This window comes from Paramisgurnus dabryanus, chromosome 20 (assembly GCF_030506205.2).
Source record: "Paramisgurnus dabryanus chromosome 20, PD_genome_1.1, whole genome shotgun sequence".
Classification (NCBI taxonomy): domain Eukaryota; kingdom Metazoa; phylum Chordata; class Actinopteri; order Cypriniformes; family Cobitidae; genus Paramisgurnus; species Paramisgurnus dabryanus.
The window spans coordinates 22591683-22606847 of record NC_133356.1 but is presented as its reverse complement, the minus strand read 5'-3'; the positions used below and the strand labels follow the sequence as shown (position 1 = coordinate 22606847).

General features: G+C 36.3%; 1 protein-coding gene across 1 annotated transcript in view; it reads left to right on the top strand.

Moving 5' to 3' along the window:
- Nucleotides 1-15165, top strand: part of gfra4a (GDNF family receptor alpha 4a) — a 126304-nt gene that overhangs the window by 92015 nt on the left and 19124 nt on the right. The window contains exons 2-5 of the mRNA XM_065297102.1: nt 3676-3954; nt 4258-4338; nt 9640-9985; nt 11120-11229. Of these exons, the coding sequence (XP_065153174.1) occupies nt 3676-3954; nt 4258-4338; nt 9640-9985; nt 11120-11229 (816 nt within the window). The remainder of the gene's footprint in view (nt 1-3675; nt 3955-4257; nt 4339-9639; nt 9986-11119; nt 11230-15165) is intronic.

Here is a 15165-nt window from a genome sequence, read left to right as displayed (position 1 = left end):
TATACCAGATTTTAATGTTCCTCAAAAGCAACATTGTGTGTCCTATCTGTGTTGTCTATGCAGGTATTCCTCTTTTGAAGTGTGTGTGGGTGTTTAATTTTAGTACATGATGGGAGGTGTAAGGCATTGAAACCAATGTGAGTGACAAACAAGATGATTTCCCATAATTGCTTTGGGCACAACTGCTTTGATGTAGCAGCTGTACTGCGGCAAGGATCTCAGAATGACTGCTTGTCAGTCAACTATTTCAGAAAGAAATAATCAGATTATCACATAATCCATTGAACAGGTTCATCTTCCACACTGGATTAGTCTCTTTTTAGACACAATGAGATTAGTCATTGTGATGACACACTTACTTGATTTATGAATTTATCTTAGATGCAGCTTTAAACTTGTCTCATGTCATCTTGCCTCGTGTGCATGTCTCATTTACCCATCTCTTCTCCCATCAATCTGATGAATCTACTGTCAGTATTTTTCACATTAAGGGGTGGGTTTATCTGAAGCAGCCAATACCAGAAAAATACACTGGGGTGAAAAAGTGGAATGCCAAAAAATTGGGTAGAATTGTGTAGATACCAGCCAATGAAACTGTTTGAAAGCGCATCAGACAGTCAGTGCAGGGACTTTGGGAAGTCTGTGGGTGTGCCGTCTGAAGTTGAGACCATTGTCAATAGTTATTATATTCAACTTTTTTATACGATGCTGCGATGACTAAGTGTCAGATATTTGAGATCTTATAAACCACAGATGATGTTTCCTGCATATTCAATTCTAAACACTACACTTGCCCTACATAAATAAGGTAGCACTCGCATTTCTGTGCAGTCATTGTTTATAGACAGGTGTGAAGGAATTTTTACCTGTTAAAATGTCTCTGAGGTGCGTTTCAGCTAAACAGATGTGCGAACGATTTTTTTGCCCTTGAGATTTAACATGTTGTGCGTAAAAAGAAATCAGACTATGAATCATTCTCTGCCATTAACTTCTGGTTTAAATAAAGGCTCTTTTGTAATCAAAGAAAGGGCACAGTTGCTATTTTGTCTGGTGTGATGTTCAAGTTTGTACGTGGATAAACAATTCTAGCATTCAGGTTGTTTGTCATTTACTCCTGCTGCTCATGCTCCTCTCAGTGACCTTCTGAAAACAGTGTGACTCTGAATAAAGAAAGGAGAAGTGGATGAGGTTGACATCTGGTTAGATGTTTAAATCAGTTCTTCTGTCGCCCACATATACACAGAAACACTGCTAAACTCTCAGTATTTGTTTATGTATGCTGGATGTAATATACTAATATATTGTAGCTTGCATATGGGTGTTTCCTTAACGTCTGACACTATTATGTCTCAGGGTCCTGATTTTTCAAAGGTTTTTTGTTGTTGTGTGCAGATTATATAACCGTAAAGGTCTTGAATGTTTTGACATCTATTCACTGTGCCCTCATCAGTTACTTTTTTGAATATATTTTATTGTTGTATACTTATTTGAGATTCAGATTGTAGGCTTTTTTGTGAAAATATGTTTAAAACTGCACTCTAAAAATGCCTGGCTGTTTTTAACCCAGGATGGGTAAATATTGGACAGAACAAACCGCTGGGTTAGAATTACCAGTAACACTTTACTTGAAGGGGTGTTCATAAGACTGACATGCCACTTTAAAGCAACCCCAAAGAGTTTTTTTTTTACCTTAAAATAACATTTCCAAAAAGTTTCAGTGGTTCATCCACTCAAAACAGGGTGAATGGCACTTTCACATTCGCTTTGCAGCCCTCTATCGGCCAAAACCGCACTAGAGAAGTTTCCAACCGTCGGGTAGTGGTCCTGTAGTTCGAGTGAAAATTACAAAAACTTGCTTTACGGCAGACCTACAATCCAATCAGAGCCGGCTATGCTGCAGTATTTACGACAGTGGTAATGAACAATTACGCGTCTAACCTGTAGGGGGAGCACAGAGCAATAAGTCTTTAGTGTTGCTTTAATAATCATGACATGACACGTGTCATGAAAATGAAGGAGGTTTTATGCACGTTTATGACAACTGTCATTAAGTGTCATTCGTTCAGTTATGTCATTTTTAATGCAAAGATGAAATTGTTTGAGATGTCTTTGTTATGACACATTGACATAAACCAATACATCATAACTTGTCATGACAACTTGACATTACCAAGACAACATAACTTGTCATAAATCTGTCATAAACATGACATAGCATATTAATTATCAAACTTAAGAAAATACCTAGCTTTAGCTTCAATATGTACCACTGTAGTTGAGGTCAAGAAAAATATTCATGACGCTGTTACTGTATAAAACAACTTGACAGAGTATTAACACTGACATTTGACAATGACATTTTAATGACAAATTCAATTGTATTACTGGTAAAAAAGTGGTCAGAAAAATATTAGAAAATAGTCAAATAGTCAAAAGCAACCACATGACAATTCAATGTAATGTTAACCCGTAAAGCTAGGTAGTGTCTTAAGTTTGATCATTAATCTGCTATGTCATTGTTATGACAGATTTATGACAAGTAATAATGTTTTGGTTTATTTCAAGTTGTCATAATAAAGACATCTCAAACAATGTCATCTTTCCATTAAAAATGACATAATTGAGTGAATGTCACTTAATGACAATTGTCATAAACTTGCATAAAATCTCTTTCATGTTCATGACACGTGCCATGATCATGGAGGTGTCATGTCAGTCTTATGCACACCCCTTCAAAAGTGTTACAAAATTACATAATGCTGGGTTGTTTATACCCAACCATGGGTTGAAACAACCCAGCATTGGGTATAACCCAGTGGTTTGTTCTGTCCAATATAACCCAATATTTACCCAGCCAAGGTTAAAAACAACCCTGTATTTTTTGGAGTGTATTACAATCTACAAAAAGTTTTCTTGATATCTTTAATATTGACCAAGTAAGGTCATATTAAAGATTGAAATCAATGTGAAATCATTAACATCAAACTTTCATGCTCCTAATCTCATTAGTGATGTAGCACTCGAGACCGATTTCTGCTTTCTCTGACTTGTCTCGGACTTGTTCCTTCAAAGACTCTGTCTTGACTCTGAGAGAAGAAGGACTCATAATTTCAGACCGAGTCCTCGAGACCAACACAATTTTTTATGTTCATATAAAAAACACACAACACATAACAATAATAATAAAATGCAATGTTGACGGGCATTATTTGAAAATGACATCCCATGGTGCAATGCTAAGGTACTGCCATCAGAGACGTTTATTTATCTCTAGAAAAATAGGCAGAAGATGATGCATGTGGTAGGGATTTTTTAATGATAGTAAAAGCATAGTCCATGTTAAGACTGCTCCTCTAAACAATTCCCAATCTAGCTTAGTCTGTAAGCCTAACTGTTGATTATTAACTGGGGTGATATTAAATCATGAATATGAAAACTGACATGTTTTTATGGTCTTGGTCTTGACTCGGTAGGAGTCGGTCTTGACTCAGACTTGCTTTCTCAAAGACTCGGTCTTGACCTTTCAAAGACTCTGTCTTAACTTGGTCTCGGCATTGGCAGTCTTGTCCCCATCACTACTCATAATTACATTATGAGACTTTATGAGACAGGGTCACATACTGTATTACACCAGGCTGTATTGTGAATAAAAGGTTGTATATGATCTGTGTGCAGGTGTCCCGCGTTTGGTGTTGGGGAGCAGGTGGGATTGTCTGACTGCGGGGGAGTCATGCTCCAGTGATGAGGCGTGCAGCGCACGCTTGAGAACGCTGCGTCAGTGCGTCGCCGGCGGGGGAAGCGTGAAGCTGGGTCCAGGTGCCCGTAACCACTGCGAGAACGCAGTGACCGCCTTACTGTCCAGCCCTCTGCATCGATGCCAATGCAAACGGGGTATGAAGAGAGAAAAGAACTGTCTTAGCATCTACTGGAGCCTCAAGCAGTCCATACTGCACGGTGAGATACATAATTCCTCATTCATACTCGCGATCTTGTAATTTTTCATCATAGCACACAAAGCACCCACTCACACAGTGATGCAATTATAAGTAGCAATACTCAAACCCACGCTGTCCCCAGAAACCTTTTGAAAAGATGCTAATTAGACGGCACATTTTAATGTGCTAACCGGTTTCGCATTATGGAAACGTTACTTTAAACTGAACTTTTACCTGTGACACTCTCATTAATTCAGTGTCACAAAATACTCTGTTGCCATAGCCACTAAAACCCTGTCCGTCTGTGCGTGTCTGTTTACAGGGCTGAGTCTGGTGGAGAATTACCCCTATGAACCTGTTGAGAGAGACTTCAATTACGTTCGTCTGGCCTCCATTGCTGCAGGTTAGTGATTTGCACAGACAATGTCGATTTACAATGAACATTTGGAAATGATGACAATGATTTTTGTCACTTTTATGCCAAGCATTAGCCATATAGAGTTGTTATTAGGGCAGCACTTAACAGCTTACAACAAATCACGACTGCTTTATTTAATGTACTAGGATATAACATAGTTCAGGTTCATCAGAAATGCTGATAATAATCAGTTTTACGCAAAATAAATTAATGCATTACAGGACTTGCCAACAAAAGGAAAAACTATTTTATTTTACAGAAATGAAGATATTTTATATTTTAATGTTTGATACCAATCAGATTTGGGGGACAATTGACTTCCATAGTATGAAAAATAATACTATGGAAGTCAATGGTGCCCCAAATCTATTTTTCAAAATATATGAATTTGTATTTAGTAAAAACAAAGACATTTTTACATGTTTGGAACAACTTCAGGGTGAGTAAATGATGACAGAATTAAATTTTTTTTTGGTGAACTATCCCTTTAAGCCACACTTATAGATGTAGGCAAGTCAATGATTGCAGTGTTCCCACGGGTCCTTGAAAGTTTGTGAATCCGGAGAAAAAAATTCAAGGTCCTGGAAAGTTTTTGAAAATATACATACATAGATACAGGTCATTGAAAGTGCTTGAATCTATTTTATGCAAGAAGTTTTCTGGAAAAAAATCCATATAATTCCCTGTGTAGTGTAGGATAATATCATAAAATTCTAGTCTTTTTACGCACACATGCTAAATTGTTCGCTTTAAATGCTTATATCTTCTGTATGCGAATGTTGATTCATACCAAAATGCTTTTTTGCATAGTTGTGTTTGACACATGAAAACGTCTCGGGTTACGTATGTAACTGTTGTTCCCTGAGAAGGGAACGAGACGCTGCGTCTCCCTTGCCATACTTCCTGCATCTATGTAACGCCGTATTTCACAATATTTCAGATATCGATATACTTCCTGGCTTCCGCATCACCCTGTATTTGTTGTTAAGCCTCACCATTGGTTGAATTTGATAAACACATTCAGACGCACTTACCCCTGGAGGCGTCCCCAAAGTGTCACCGCAGTGACTCAGCAAGAGTTCCCTTGAAAGGGAACTGTAACAATGTATCTTAAAAGGTAACATGATATAACCTTGCTCTCACTTGAAATGTGCCCCACATTTAGTCCTTGAATTTGAGGGTATTGGACCTAGAAAGTCCTTGAAAGGTCCTTGAATTTGAAGTTAAACAAGGTGTGGGAACCCTGTGATTTTAACTACAGTATGTGGCTTGTATTTTAAAGCAGTACAATAAAGCGCATTACTAGAAAAACTTTCTTAAGTGTATAAAACAAATTAGACAAAAAATAGCCATCTGGATGTGAAATGTTTCCATAAAAAATTTGAGGCACTTGTGGTTACTTTGCTAGAGCACTTGTTTGACCTTGAGAATAACTTTATATATCCAGTAAACAGACTCCGTTTAGTACTAAAACTTTATTTAAACTAAATTACTTAAATATTTTGAGGAAAGGTTTGTTTGTTTGATTGTTTATACTGTACAGTTTGCTATTTTGTATCAAATGCAGTAACATTCTAGCAGTGACTAACAAGTGTCCAACAGTGTCTGAATAATTTTTGGGCCCTAGGTATGTTAGTTCACAATTGTCAAAGATTGAGATTGATTTTTCTAATCTAATCATGGCCTTTCAGTCTCTCTCCCATCTCATTATGTTTACTCGAAATAGCAGCAGACCGAGTTTAGAAACTTTTTGGAGAAGACACATGACTAAAACTGTCAGTTTCTCAGCCTCAGTTTATGGGGTGCTTAAGGCATGAGCTGAATTTTATAGACCCTGAGGGCAGCACATAATGATCCATTTACTCATCTTCTCTCTCACACACACAAACACGCACACTTCAGTCCAAGCAGGCACACATAAAATAACATTTAAACTCAAGGGGAAAGAACTTAGAGCGATTTCCTCTAAGAAATTAAAGTAATTTGAATGTCGGTCATTCATGCATGACTTTTAATGATGGCTGTTCTCAACTTTCAAATACTGAAAGTGTTAAGCAAGCTGACTCAGTAGAAACTTTTAAAATCAAACAAAGTGTATACACAGATAAGGGAGGATCGAGAGAGAGAGAGAGAGAGAGAGAGAGAGAATACACAGAAAAAACTGTTGAAAAGCTGAGAAAGAAACTGTGAGATGAATTAATTTCTTTCGTAACAGTATAATGACCTTGCACAAGCTGTTCTACCAGGTTTTCCAGTCTCAAATTAAACAGCCCATTTCTGCAAACACCATTTTTATCTTCTTCTACTTCATATTATCTCACTTTATGTGGCATTTTAACCATATGAATTTTTCAGATGTCAATATTTAAATATCTATGCAAAGTCTCTGTTAAAGCGTTCAAACATATGATTTCATTATTTTCCTTAGTTAAGTAAGTGCAAATATCAGAATTCATTTGTTTCTACTTCAAAAATTTGCAAACAAATTTTTTTAATAAAATAAATATTATTTGTTTCTTTGAAGAAACAAATAATTATTTGTTCCCTTCTCCATTTGTTGGGTAGCCTATTATTGCTTCTGGTTTTATTGCTTGTGCATTTTAATTTACAGAAATTCAACTAATAATTTAACTACAAATTATGTTGTCTCTTTTGTCAAATTCATAACACATGTATTTATATTTCCCTAATCTAAAACAGAAAACATGAGTATAGACTATTTTTTTTTCAGAATATGACTCTATCATCAGGGTTTAGGAAAATATAAATAGATGGTATATAAATGTATTGGTAATAATGCATTCTCTGAGTATTTCCATTTTAAGTTTTGACTACAATCGTCACATCCATAATAACATTGTTATGGCTCATATTATATAAAACTTAAAAGATGTTTTAGCATTAAAGTTCATCACTTCAGTTTTGATTTTTTAGTCCGTAATAATAGGGTTTCAAAAATATATACCTGTACCAACATAGCCCGTCAAGACAAAATATCTGCATACAGCAATATGATAAATGCCCAGAATATTGATCACAAGCTTTTAATACCTTTTAATGATTGATAAAGATGCAGTGTTGCCAAAACTTATTTTAAGTACAATCCTAATAGTATGACCAAAAAAGTGCAGAATGAACTAATGAATGAATCAGGACATTATAAAGGATGTAGAGGATGAAGAGATAAAAAACAGATGACAGTAAAGGGGCAGTGGTTAAAAAAACTTTATATGAGAGAGAGAGAGAAGAGTGGATGGGTGAGCTATATGGAGTGTAATGCTGGCAGGCTCTCAGTGGCCCACATTAGTCTGATATGAAAAATGAAGCACTAGCAGCAGCCAGTCTCAGTTGGGACGCTGCTCAGTGATAGAGACCAGACTCATTCAACTTTCATCCTCTCTCATGTTCTATTCATTATCAGCACACATGGACCATACAGACCTCACATCAACTTAGAGAAATCCGATCAGATCTTCATGAGAGAAAGAGACAGCGTGTGAAGGCTAAATCCTCATTAGAGCAATGAGCAAGAGCACACCTGCCAAAATGTAATTGTTCTTGCTGGGGCACTACTGAGACTAAATTAGTTTTTTTTTTTTTTTTTTAAAGTAGACTGTATTAATTTATTGTCTGGTACAGGAATTAATTTCATGTGAGATTGTAGGTAAAGTCATTTTATGCAGATATCAGTGTGGAAGTGATGGTCTATCGGAAAAGACAAGGGAGGTTACACACAAAATAAAGAATGCTAACTGTTTTCATTTGTTACTTCTGATGTCAAATTATTAGCTTTCAAAGGATGTGTTGCGACAAATAGAAATATTATAATTAGATACTTGTTATAAAGCGGAAACGTCAGTGCATAAAACCATGGTTATTTTGTTGTAACCATAGTTTAACTCATTCCCCACCAGCCATTTTAAAAGTTGCCCGCCAGGTTTTTTGTGATTTTCACAAAAGTTCCACAAAATGCCTTCCAGGAAAAAAAATTCAAAAAATATATAAACATACAAATATATCAAATTAATGAACAGACCCTCTGCTTTCAAACAAACATAAACAAACTAAAAGGAAAAAAAATGCTTCATTCTATCTATATTTTTTTTCCTCTGCTTATAAACTCTTAAATATGGGTATTTTTCTTTAAAAATATTTTTTTTTTTTGCAAAAAGCTGAAATAATTGCATTTTTTTAAGGAATTTTGTTGGAGATCAGATTCAGAACGATTATCAAATTTTTCATAAAATAGGCAAGTGACATCTAGTGGATAATTGCGGTATTGCAGATTAACATAAAATTTTAAAATTTAAAACACTTTTTATGCAAATGTTTTATCTTAATTGATGAGATAACTCATCAATGGGCGGGGAAAGAGTTACCTATACAGTTACCAATACATACCATGCTTTTTTGGGTTTGAACTGTAGTACCCCATAGTTAAAGGAACAGTATGTAGGATTGTGGCCAAAACTGGTACTGCAATCACAAAACTTGTGGCTAAAACTGGTACTGCAATCACACAACTGGTGGCCAATACACAACATGACAACATACACATCAGTTGAGGGCTGCAACTCCACTTTTTAAATGACAATATCCTGGCCAGACCACTGTTGTCAGTAATATAAGTATTTGAAATGAAAATTATTTCTTAATGTCTAGTGACATATCAGGGCCATTTTATGATTAATTGACATACATTTCTTACATACTGTTCCTTTAATGTCTATCGTGCTTGATGTCTTTGAAACCATAATTATAAGGGGGAAAACATAAGACAATAAAACATATTGCAGTTTTTAACTGGTTTGATCAGTAGCCTTTATATATCAGCCTTTCTGAAAAAAAGATTGTATTTGGTGATGTCTTAAAGTTGCAAACTGTAACTTTTGTCCCTATTTTGCCATCTATGCATTTCTGTTTAAAGTATAAAACTGCAAGTCACTTAGCATACTTATATATATACGTGTATTTAGCAAAAACTTAAATTTCGCACGAAATCCAACCCAATAGCTCAACTTATAAATCATGCTAAGGAGCCAGAATGTTAAAAAATGATTGTTTATGTACTTTACTCAACTGATTTTTGTTTTATTTAACCAAAGAAGTGTTGGATTGAAGCTTTAAGATCAAAGCATTCATTTCAGCACTGGACAGCGACCGCAGCCACTTCAAGACCTTTTCTTTGCATTCGCATGATGCAACTTTCACTGAATGACAAAGTGTAACTAACACCTTTACACCCTGTAATCACATGCCCTGTTTCTCTCTGTTCACCAATTTTAGAGTCTGAAGTGGGCATGACAACTGTGAACCGTTGTTTGGATGCCGCCAAAGCCTGTAACGTTGACGAGACGTGTCAGAAGCTACGTACGGAGTACGTGTCAGCGTGCATCGCCCCATCAGCGCGTGCCGCGCCCTGCAACCGCGCACGCTGCAACAAAGCACTGAGGAAATTCTTCGACCGCGTGCCGCCGGATTATACACACGAGCTGCTCTTCTGTCCATGTTCAGACACAGCATGCGCAGAGCGACGGCGCCAGACCATTGTACCCGTGTGCTCATATGAGGAACGGGAGAAACCAAATTGCCTGGCCCAGCTGCGAGTCTGTGAAGCCGACTATGTGTGCAAGTGGGTATTGTGGGTGAAAATGACTTCTATAAAACACAATAAGGTTATTTGAAGAGCCAGAAGATTGAATAAAGTTTTCAGTTGCTGAAGGCCGGATGAAGGGTAGCTCCTAGTGCTCTATAGAGAAATATTTAATGGTGCTGGAAGTAGTTTTTCCACTTCAAAAATTTTTACACCTAAAGATATGAATATTACTGATAGATTTGTTACAAATGAACTACACTTAAGAGCTACTTTGAAGCTATTTAAGCTAATTCTACTCTGGGGTAGTTGAGTATAAATGAATTTCACGCTATTAAGAGCGAAAAATAAGACCTCAGGTGCCTACTTTTGTACCTTTTTTCTGAGAGTGCACCTATTGTATGTAGTCTATATATTTACATCTTTAAGCGTACTGCAGATGAAAACATAATATTCTATAATAAGTGGACGTGGAGTGCACGAGGTGCTTACCTCACCTGTTTTTATGTTTTTATCTATTTAAATAAAAGACAGATATAGGGAGATAAAGCCAACACATAATAGAGTGTTACTATAAGTCCGACATCTGCAGTCATTTTTGGAGGCTCTCAATAGAGTTGAGTTTATGTGGATATATTATCTCCTTCTTTACACTTGACAAACACAGAGGACTTCATCTGTCTTGCCAGCACAGCCGCCCTAACACTGACACTAGACATTACACAAGAGGAGATCACTTACAGCCAGTTAGCATAAGAAATCAACAGGGAATGTGGGTAATTCCTCCGAGACAGACCCGCTTCAGTGACAGATCGGTGACCAGAGGATTGGAAGTATGTGACATGCATGCAAATCACCCAAGCTGGTCACCTCTGCTCTTTTTAATAGCCATGTATCTGGCGGTTCTCCACAAGTCTGAATAGCAGTCTCGTATCTGATAAAAACGAGAGCAAAACGAATGGATCAGGGGCGTGTACAAGTGGGTGAATTGGAACAAGAAGTGAGAATAAGGTTGTGTAGTGGTGCGAAGCATTTCCTAAACAACACAGAGGACAAAACAGAGAGAAATATGTAGTTGTAACTACACTGTTTGTGGCGATGTGTAGTTTGTGTGTGTGTTTGAAGACCTTGCCGACTGGCTGCGTGATGGATGTGCTGTTGTGGTTCCCTCAGGTCTCGGTGGGCTCAGTTCCAGCATGACTGCCAACCCTCCAAGCTTACCGCCAGTGGCTGCCAGCAAGAAAATTATGGAGCCTGCCTTGTTGCGTACACCGGCCTGATAGGTAAGAGCCTACCTGGCTTATAGCATACAGCAGTCAGATTAGATTTTTATATGGCTAAAATCTCTGCACTTATTCTGGGAGGAGAAGACCAGTGTATCATCACATCATTCATCAGTAATGCATATAATTAAAGTTTATTTAATGCAAAAACAAAAAAACTTTTTCTGTGTGTAGAACACAATTTTTTTTTTACAATGGTCGTCGAAACATAATGAGGACGGATGCTTCAAAAGCTGTCCACATGACCTCTATGCTACATTATAAGTCTTTCAAAAGCATATCATAACTCTGTGAGCTACAGAAACGGTAGAAATGTATGTTTTGATCCTGAGTTTTTGCAGTGGTCTTTTAAAGAAGATGAATTAAGAGAATTTTAGTGTCTGCTATACTACTCTAAACCCTTTTAATGAAGATGTGTTTTATCCTCTTTAATGCACTGCCTCTACAGTTATCAAAGAGTAGCTTTTATAATAAAAAATCTCTTAAGACCTTAAGAATACATTTCACAACTTCAGATCACACGCTGTGAGGCATGGTTTGTTTTGCATAATTTGTAGGACTCTGTTTTAATAAAAGGTTATAAGATATATAGCTTACTCCATTGTTTAATATTTCTTAGTTATCCTATTAAAGGCTAGAGATAATTTTGGTTGTGCTTCATCAAAGATATAACAATATTTTTTGCACATTTAAGAATAAGGTCTAAACTTACCATTATTTTTTAGGATTTAAAAAATATTTCCTATAGAATTATTTAAATGTTTTAGATTATCATTATTAAGAATTATCACTACAGCAACATGATATTACATTAAATATATGCATTTACAAACTCATGTTTCGGTAATGAGAACTAAAAAGTTGTCTAGGTACTATGACAAACAACATTTCAACTTTTATCTGAAGAGAACAAATAAGAACTGTTTACCTGGTAGTCATCTTGAGTGTCACGGTCAATTATGTCCCTTCCAACATTATTTTTTTACAAAAATGTTAGTTCCTTGAGGGCTTAAACAATGATTGAAAATGGTTGCGGAGGATGAGAAAATTGTTCTTGGACACATTTATATTCCTTATTATTGTTTCTACATTTACCAATGATCACCAAATACCACATGTTTCTTTATTGTAAATGTTTATATTATAAAACAGTTAGTTCCAATCCTTGATTCTGATTGGTCAATAGGTGTGCTTTATTCACGATAAAACACAGCTATGGCCGCTTCACCCAATGGTTTAGTTTATCAATGTGGCTTAGCAAACACAAGTATTGGTTTGTTGTTTTTATTTGAGCTTTCATGCATATTACACATTGGAACACATTTTCGTTCATGGTCAGGGACTATTTTTTCTAGCGGAAGGAATGCTTTTTATTGATTTAACTTCATGAAAGTTGCACTAATATTTTTTTTTACTTAAATTTGTGTGGTAACCATTTTATAAAAGCAATAAGGTACTTGAGGCAAGTGCTGAATTGTGAATAAGTAACGGCTGAAGGGATTGCAGGCACCTTATTGCTTACACATGCACTGAAGCTTTTTATTTTTTAGATTTTTTAATAATAAATATTTCCATGTCAAAGAACCCAAATCCAGTCATGGACACATTGCGGTAATGAATTTTTTCCCCTTAAATGTGGAAAAACAACAAAATAGTTTTTTGTATGATGTCATTTGAAATCATGTGTAAAATAGTACACGAAGAGATGTTTGTAATTGTATGCTTCTTATTTTGATACTCTTACTTTGCATTTACCTTTTTTTTATCAAAATGTTTCCTGACACCTCATAAATCTAATTTCGCGCGAATCACCCACGTGCTGTGTCGTGTTTACGAGTCTGGACGACACTTCTAGTCTCTGTTTGTTTAATGGTCTGGCTAGTGTCTAAACTGAACTCTGGAACAAATCCCTCCTTGAAAATAACGAATGTTTTGGTTTCCTAAAGACAAGGGGAGATGGCGATCATGGATCAGCGCTATGTGTACATGTTGTTTATTTAGCTTGTTATCAGAAATAAACTACTGTAAAAGGACTCGGGTGTTCCACGAAAGCCGTTTGTTTATGTTGTTACTGCTGAAACTGTCTATATGGGGACAATGCAACGCTCAATAAGTCCCGCCTTCTAGTTAAAAGAACAAATCATATATTGATAATAAAGATTGGGGCTCTGTTTAGAATCGTATGCTTGCCAACCTGTGCGCAATAGTTGAAACAGGTGTTTTTAAGCACAATTTGGGCTTAAAGGAATAGTCCATTTTCTTAAAAAAAATCCAGATAATTTACTCACTACCATGTCATCCAAAATGTTGATGTCTTTCTTTGTTCAGTCGAGAAGAAATTAGGTTTTTTGAGGAAAACATTGCAGGATTTTTCTCACTTTAATGGACTTTAATAGACACCCACAATTAATACTTAACTCAACACTTAACAGGTTTTTTCAACGGAGTTTCAAAGAACTCTAAACGATCCCAAACGAGGCATAAGGGTCTTATCTAGCAAAACGATTGTCATTTTTGACAAGAAAAATAAAAAATATACACTTTTAAACCACAACTTCTCGTCTAGATCCGGTCGTGACGCGTCAGCGTGACCCCACGCAATACGTCATGGCGTCAAGAGGTCACAGAGGATGAACGCGAAACTCCGCCCCAGTGTTTACAAGTGTGTTAAAAGAGGACCGTTTACTACGTTGTTGTATGTCAACTGATACTAATTAATGTCTTTGTGTCAGTTTATTGTTTACAATGGTCCACAAATGTGCGTTTTATATATGTAACACGTGACCTCCCACGTCATTACGCATTTACGTTAGGTCGCGCGGGACCGGACCTAGACGAAAAGTTGTGGTTTAAAAGAGCATATTTTTTATTTTTCTTGTCAAAAATGACAATTGTTTTGCTAGATAAGACCCTTATGCCTCGTTTGGGATTGTTTAGAGTCCTTTGAAACTCCGTTGAAAAAAACTGTTAAGTGTTGAGTTAGTATTAATTGTTGGTGTCCTGCAATGTTTTCCTCAAAAAACATAATTTCTTCTCGACTGAACAAAGAAAGACTTCAACGTTTTGGATGACATGGTGGTGAGTAAATTATCTGGATTTTTCTTTTAAGAAAATTGAATATTCCTTTAAGAAACTAAACTTATGGTACAGGTAATGTCAGGTTTAATTGTTGGTCAGAAATATATTGTTTAATTTTAGGACGCGATTTTAGAGATATCTGTCTTTCATTATTCAAGTAGACTATAGTCTTTCATACCGGAAATTACTGACTGGAGGCATTGCAAACATGGCCGCCTAGTTTTGCAACTTCCCTAAAGGAACTTTTGCTTCATCTAGCTGATTCTGCATCCTACAGTATGTTAAAACTCTTTAGAAAGAGTCTGTTAGGTATCTGAATTTGTATGTACTATATTTTACGAAAATGAATTGTTCAAAAACAACCATAGAACCAACATTACAGTGACAAAATCAAATCATACAAAAACCTAGGAATGAGCTTGTATACGAATTCATACAAATTATCCCCCTTAAGGCAGCAAAGTTTTTTTTTTCAGTGTACAAACTACCATGAGCGTGTTTTGGCTGGACTAATTATAGGGTTTCCATGAAACTGACCAGTTAACAAGTCATTCAGCCAACCCACAGACTAGTCGATTTTGAAAATAGGTACTTTTGCACTTCCAAATGAGCCATGTGGGTTAAGAGAACAAGAGAAGAGTTTATAGCATTAATAAATGTGTGAGTCAGAGAAAGAGATAGGAGAGAAATCAGAGAGCGACACCTCTCCTCTAGCTGTTAGTCATTACAGCAGTTTTGTAAAGAGCAGTTGTGAAGATGCACTTTTGTGTTCTGGGACAAAAGAAATCAATGTGTTTAAACAGACCCCTATCAGACCATAGAGCCCTAGAGTGCATCACCCCCACTTTTCCCGCTTTC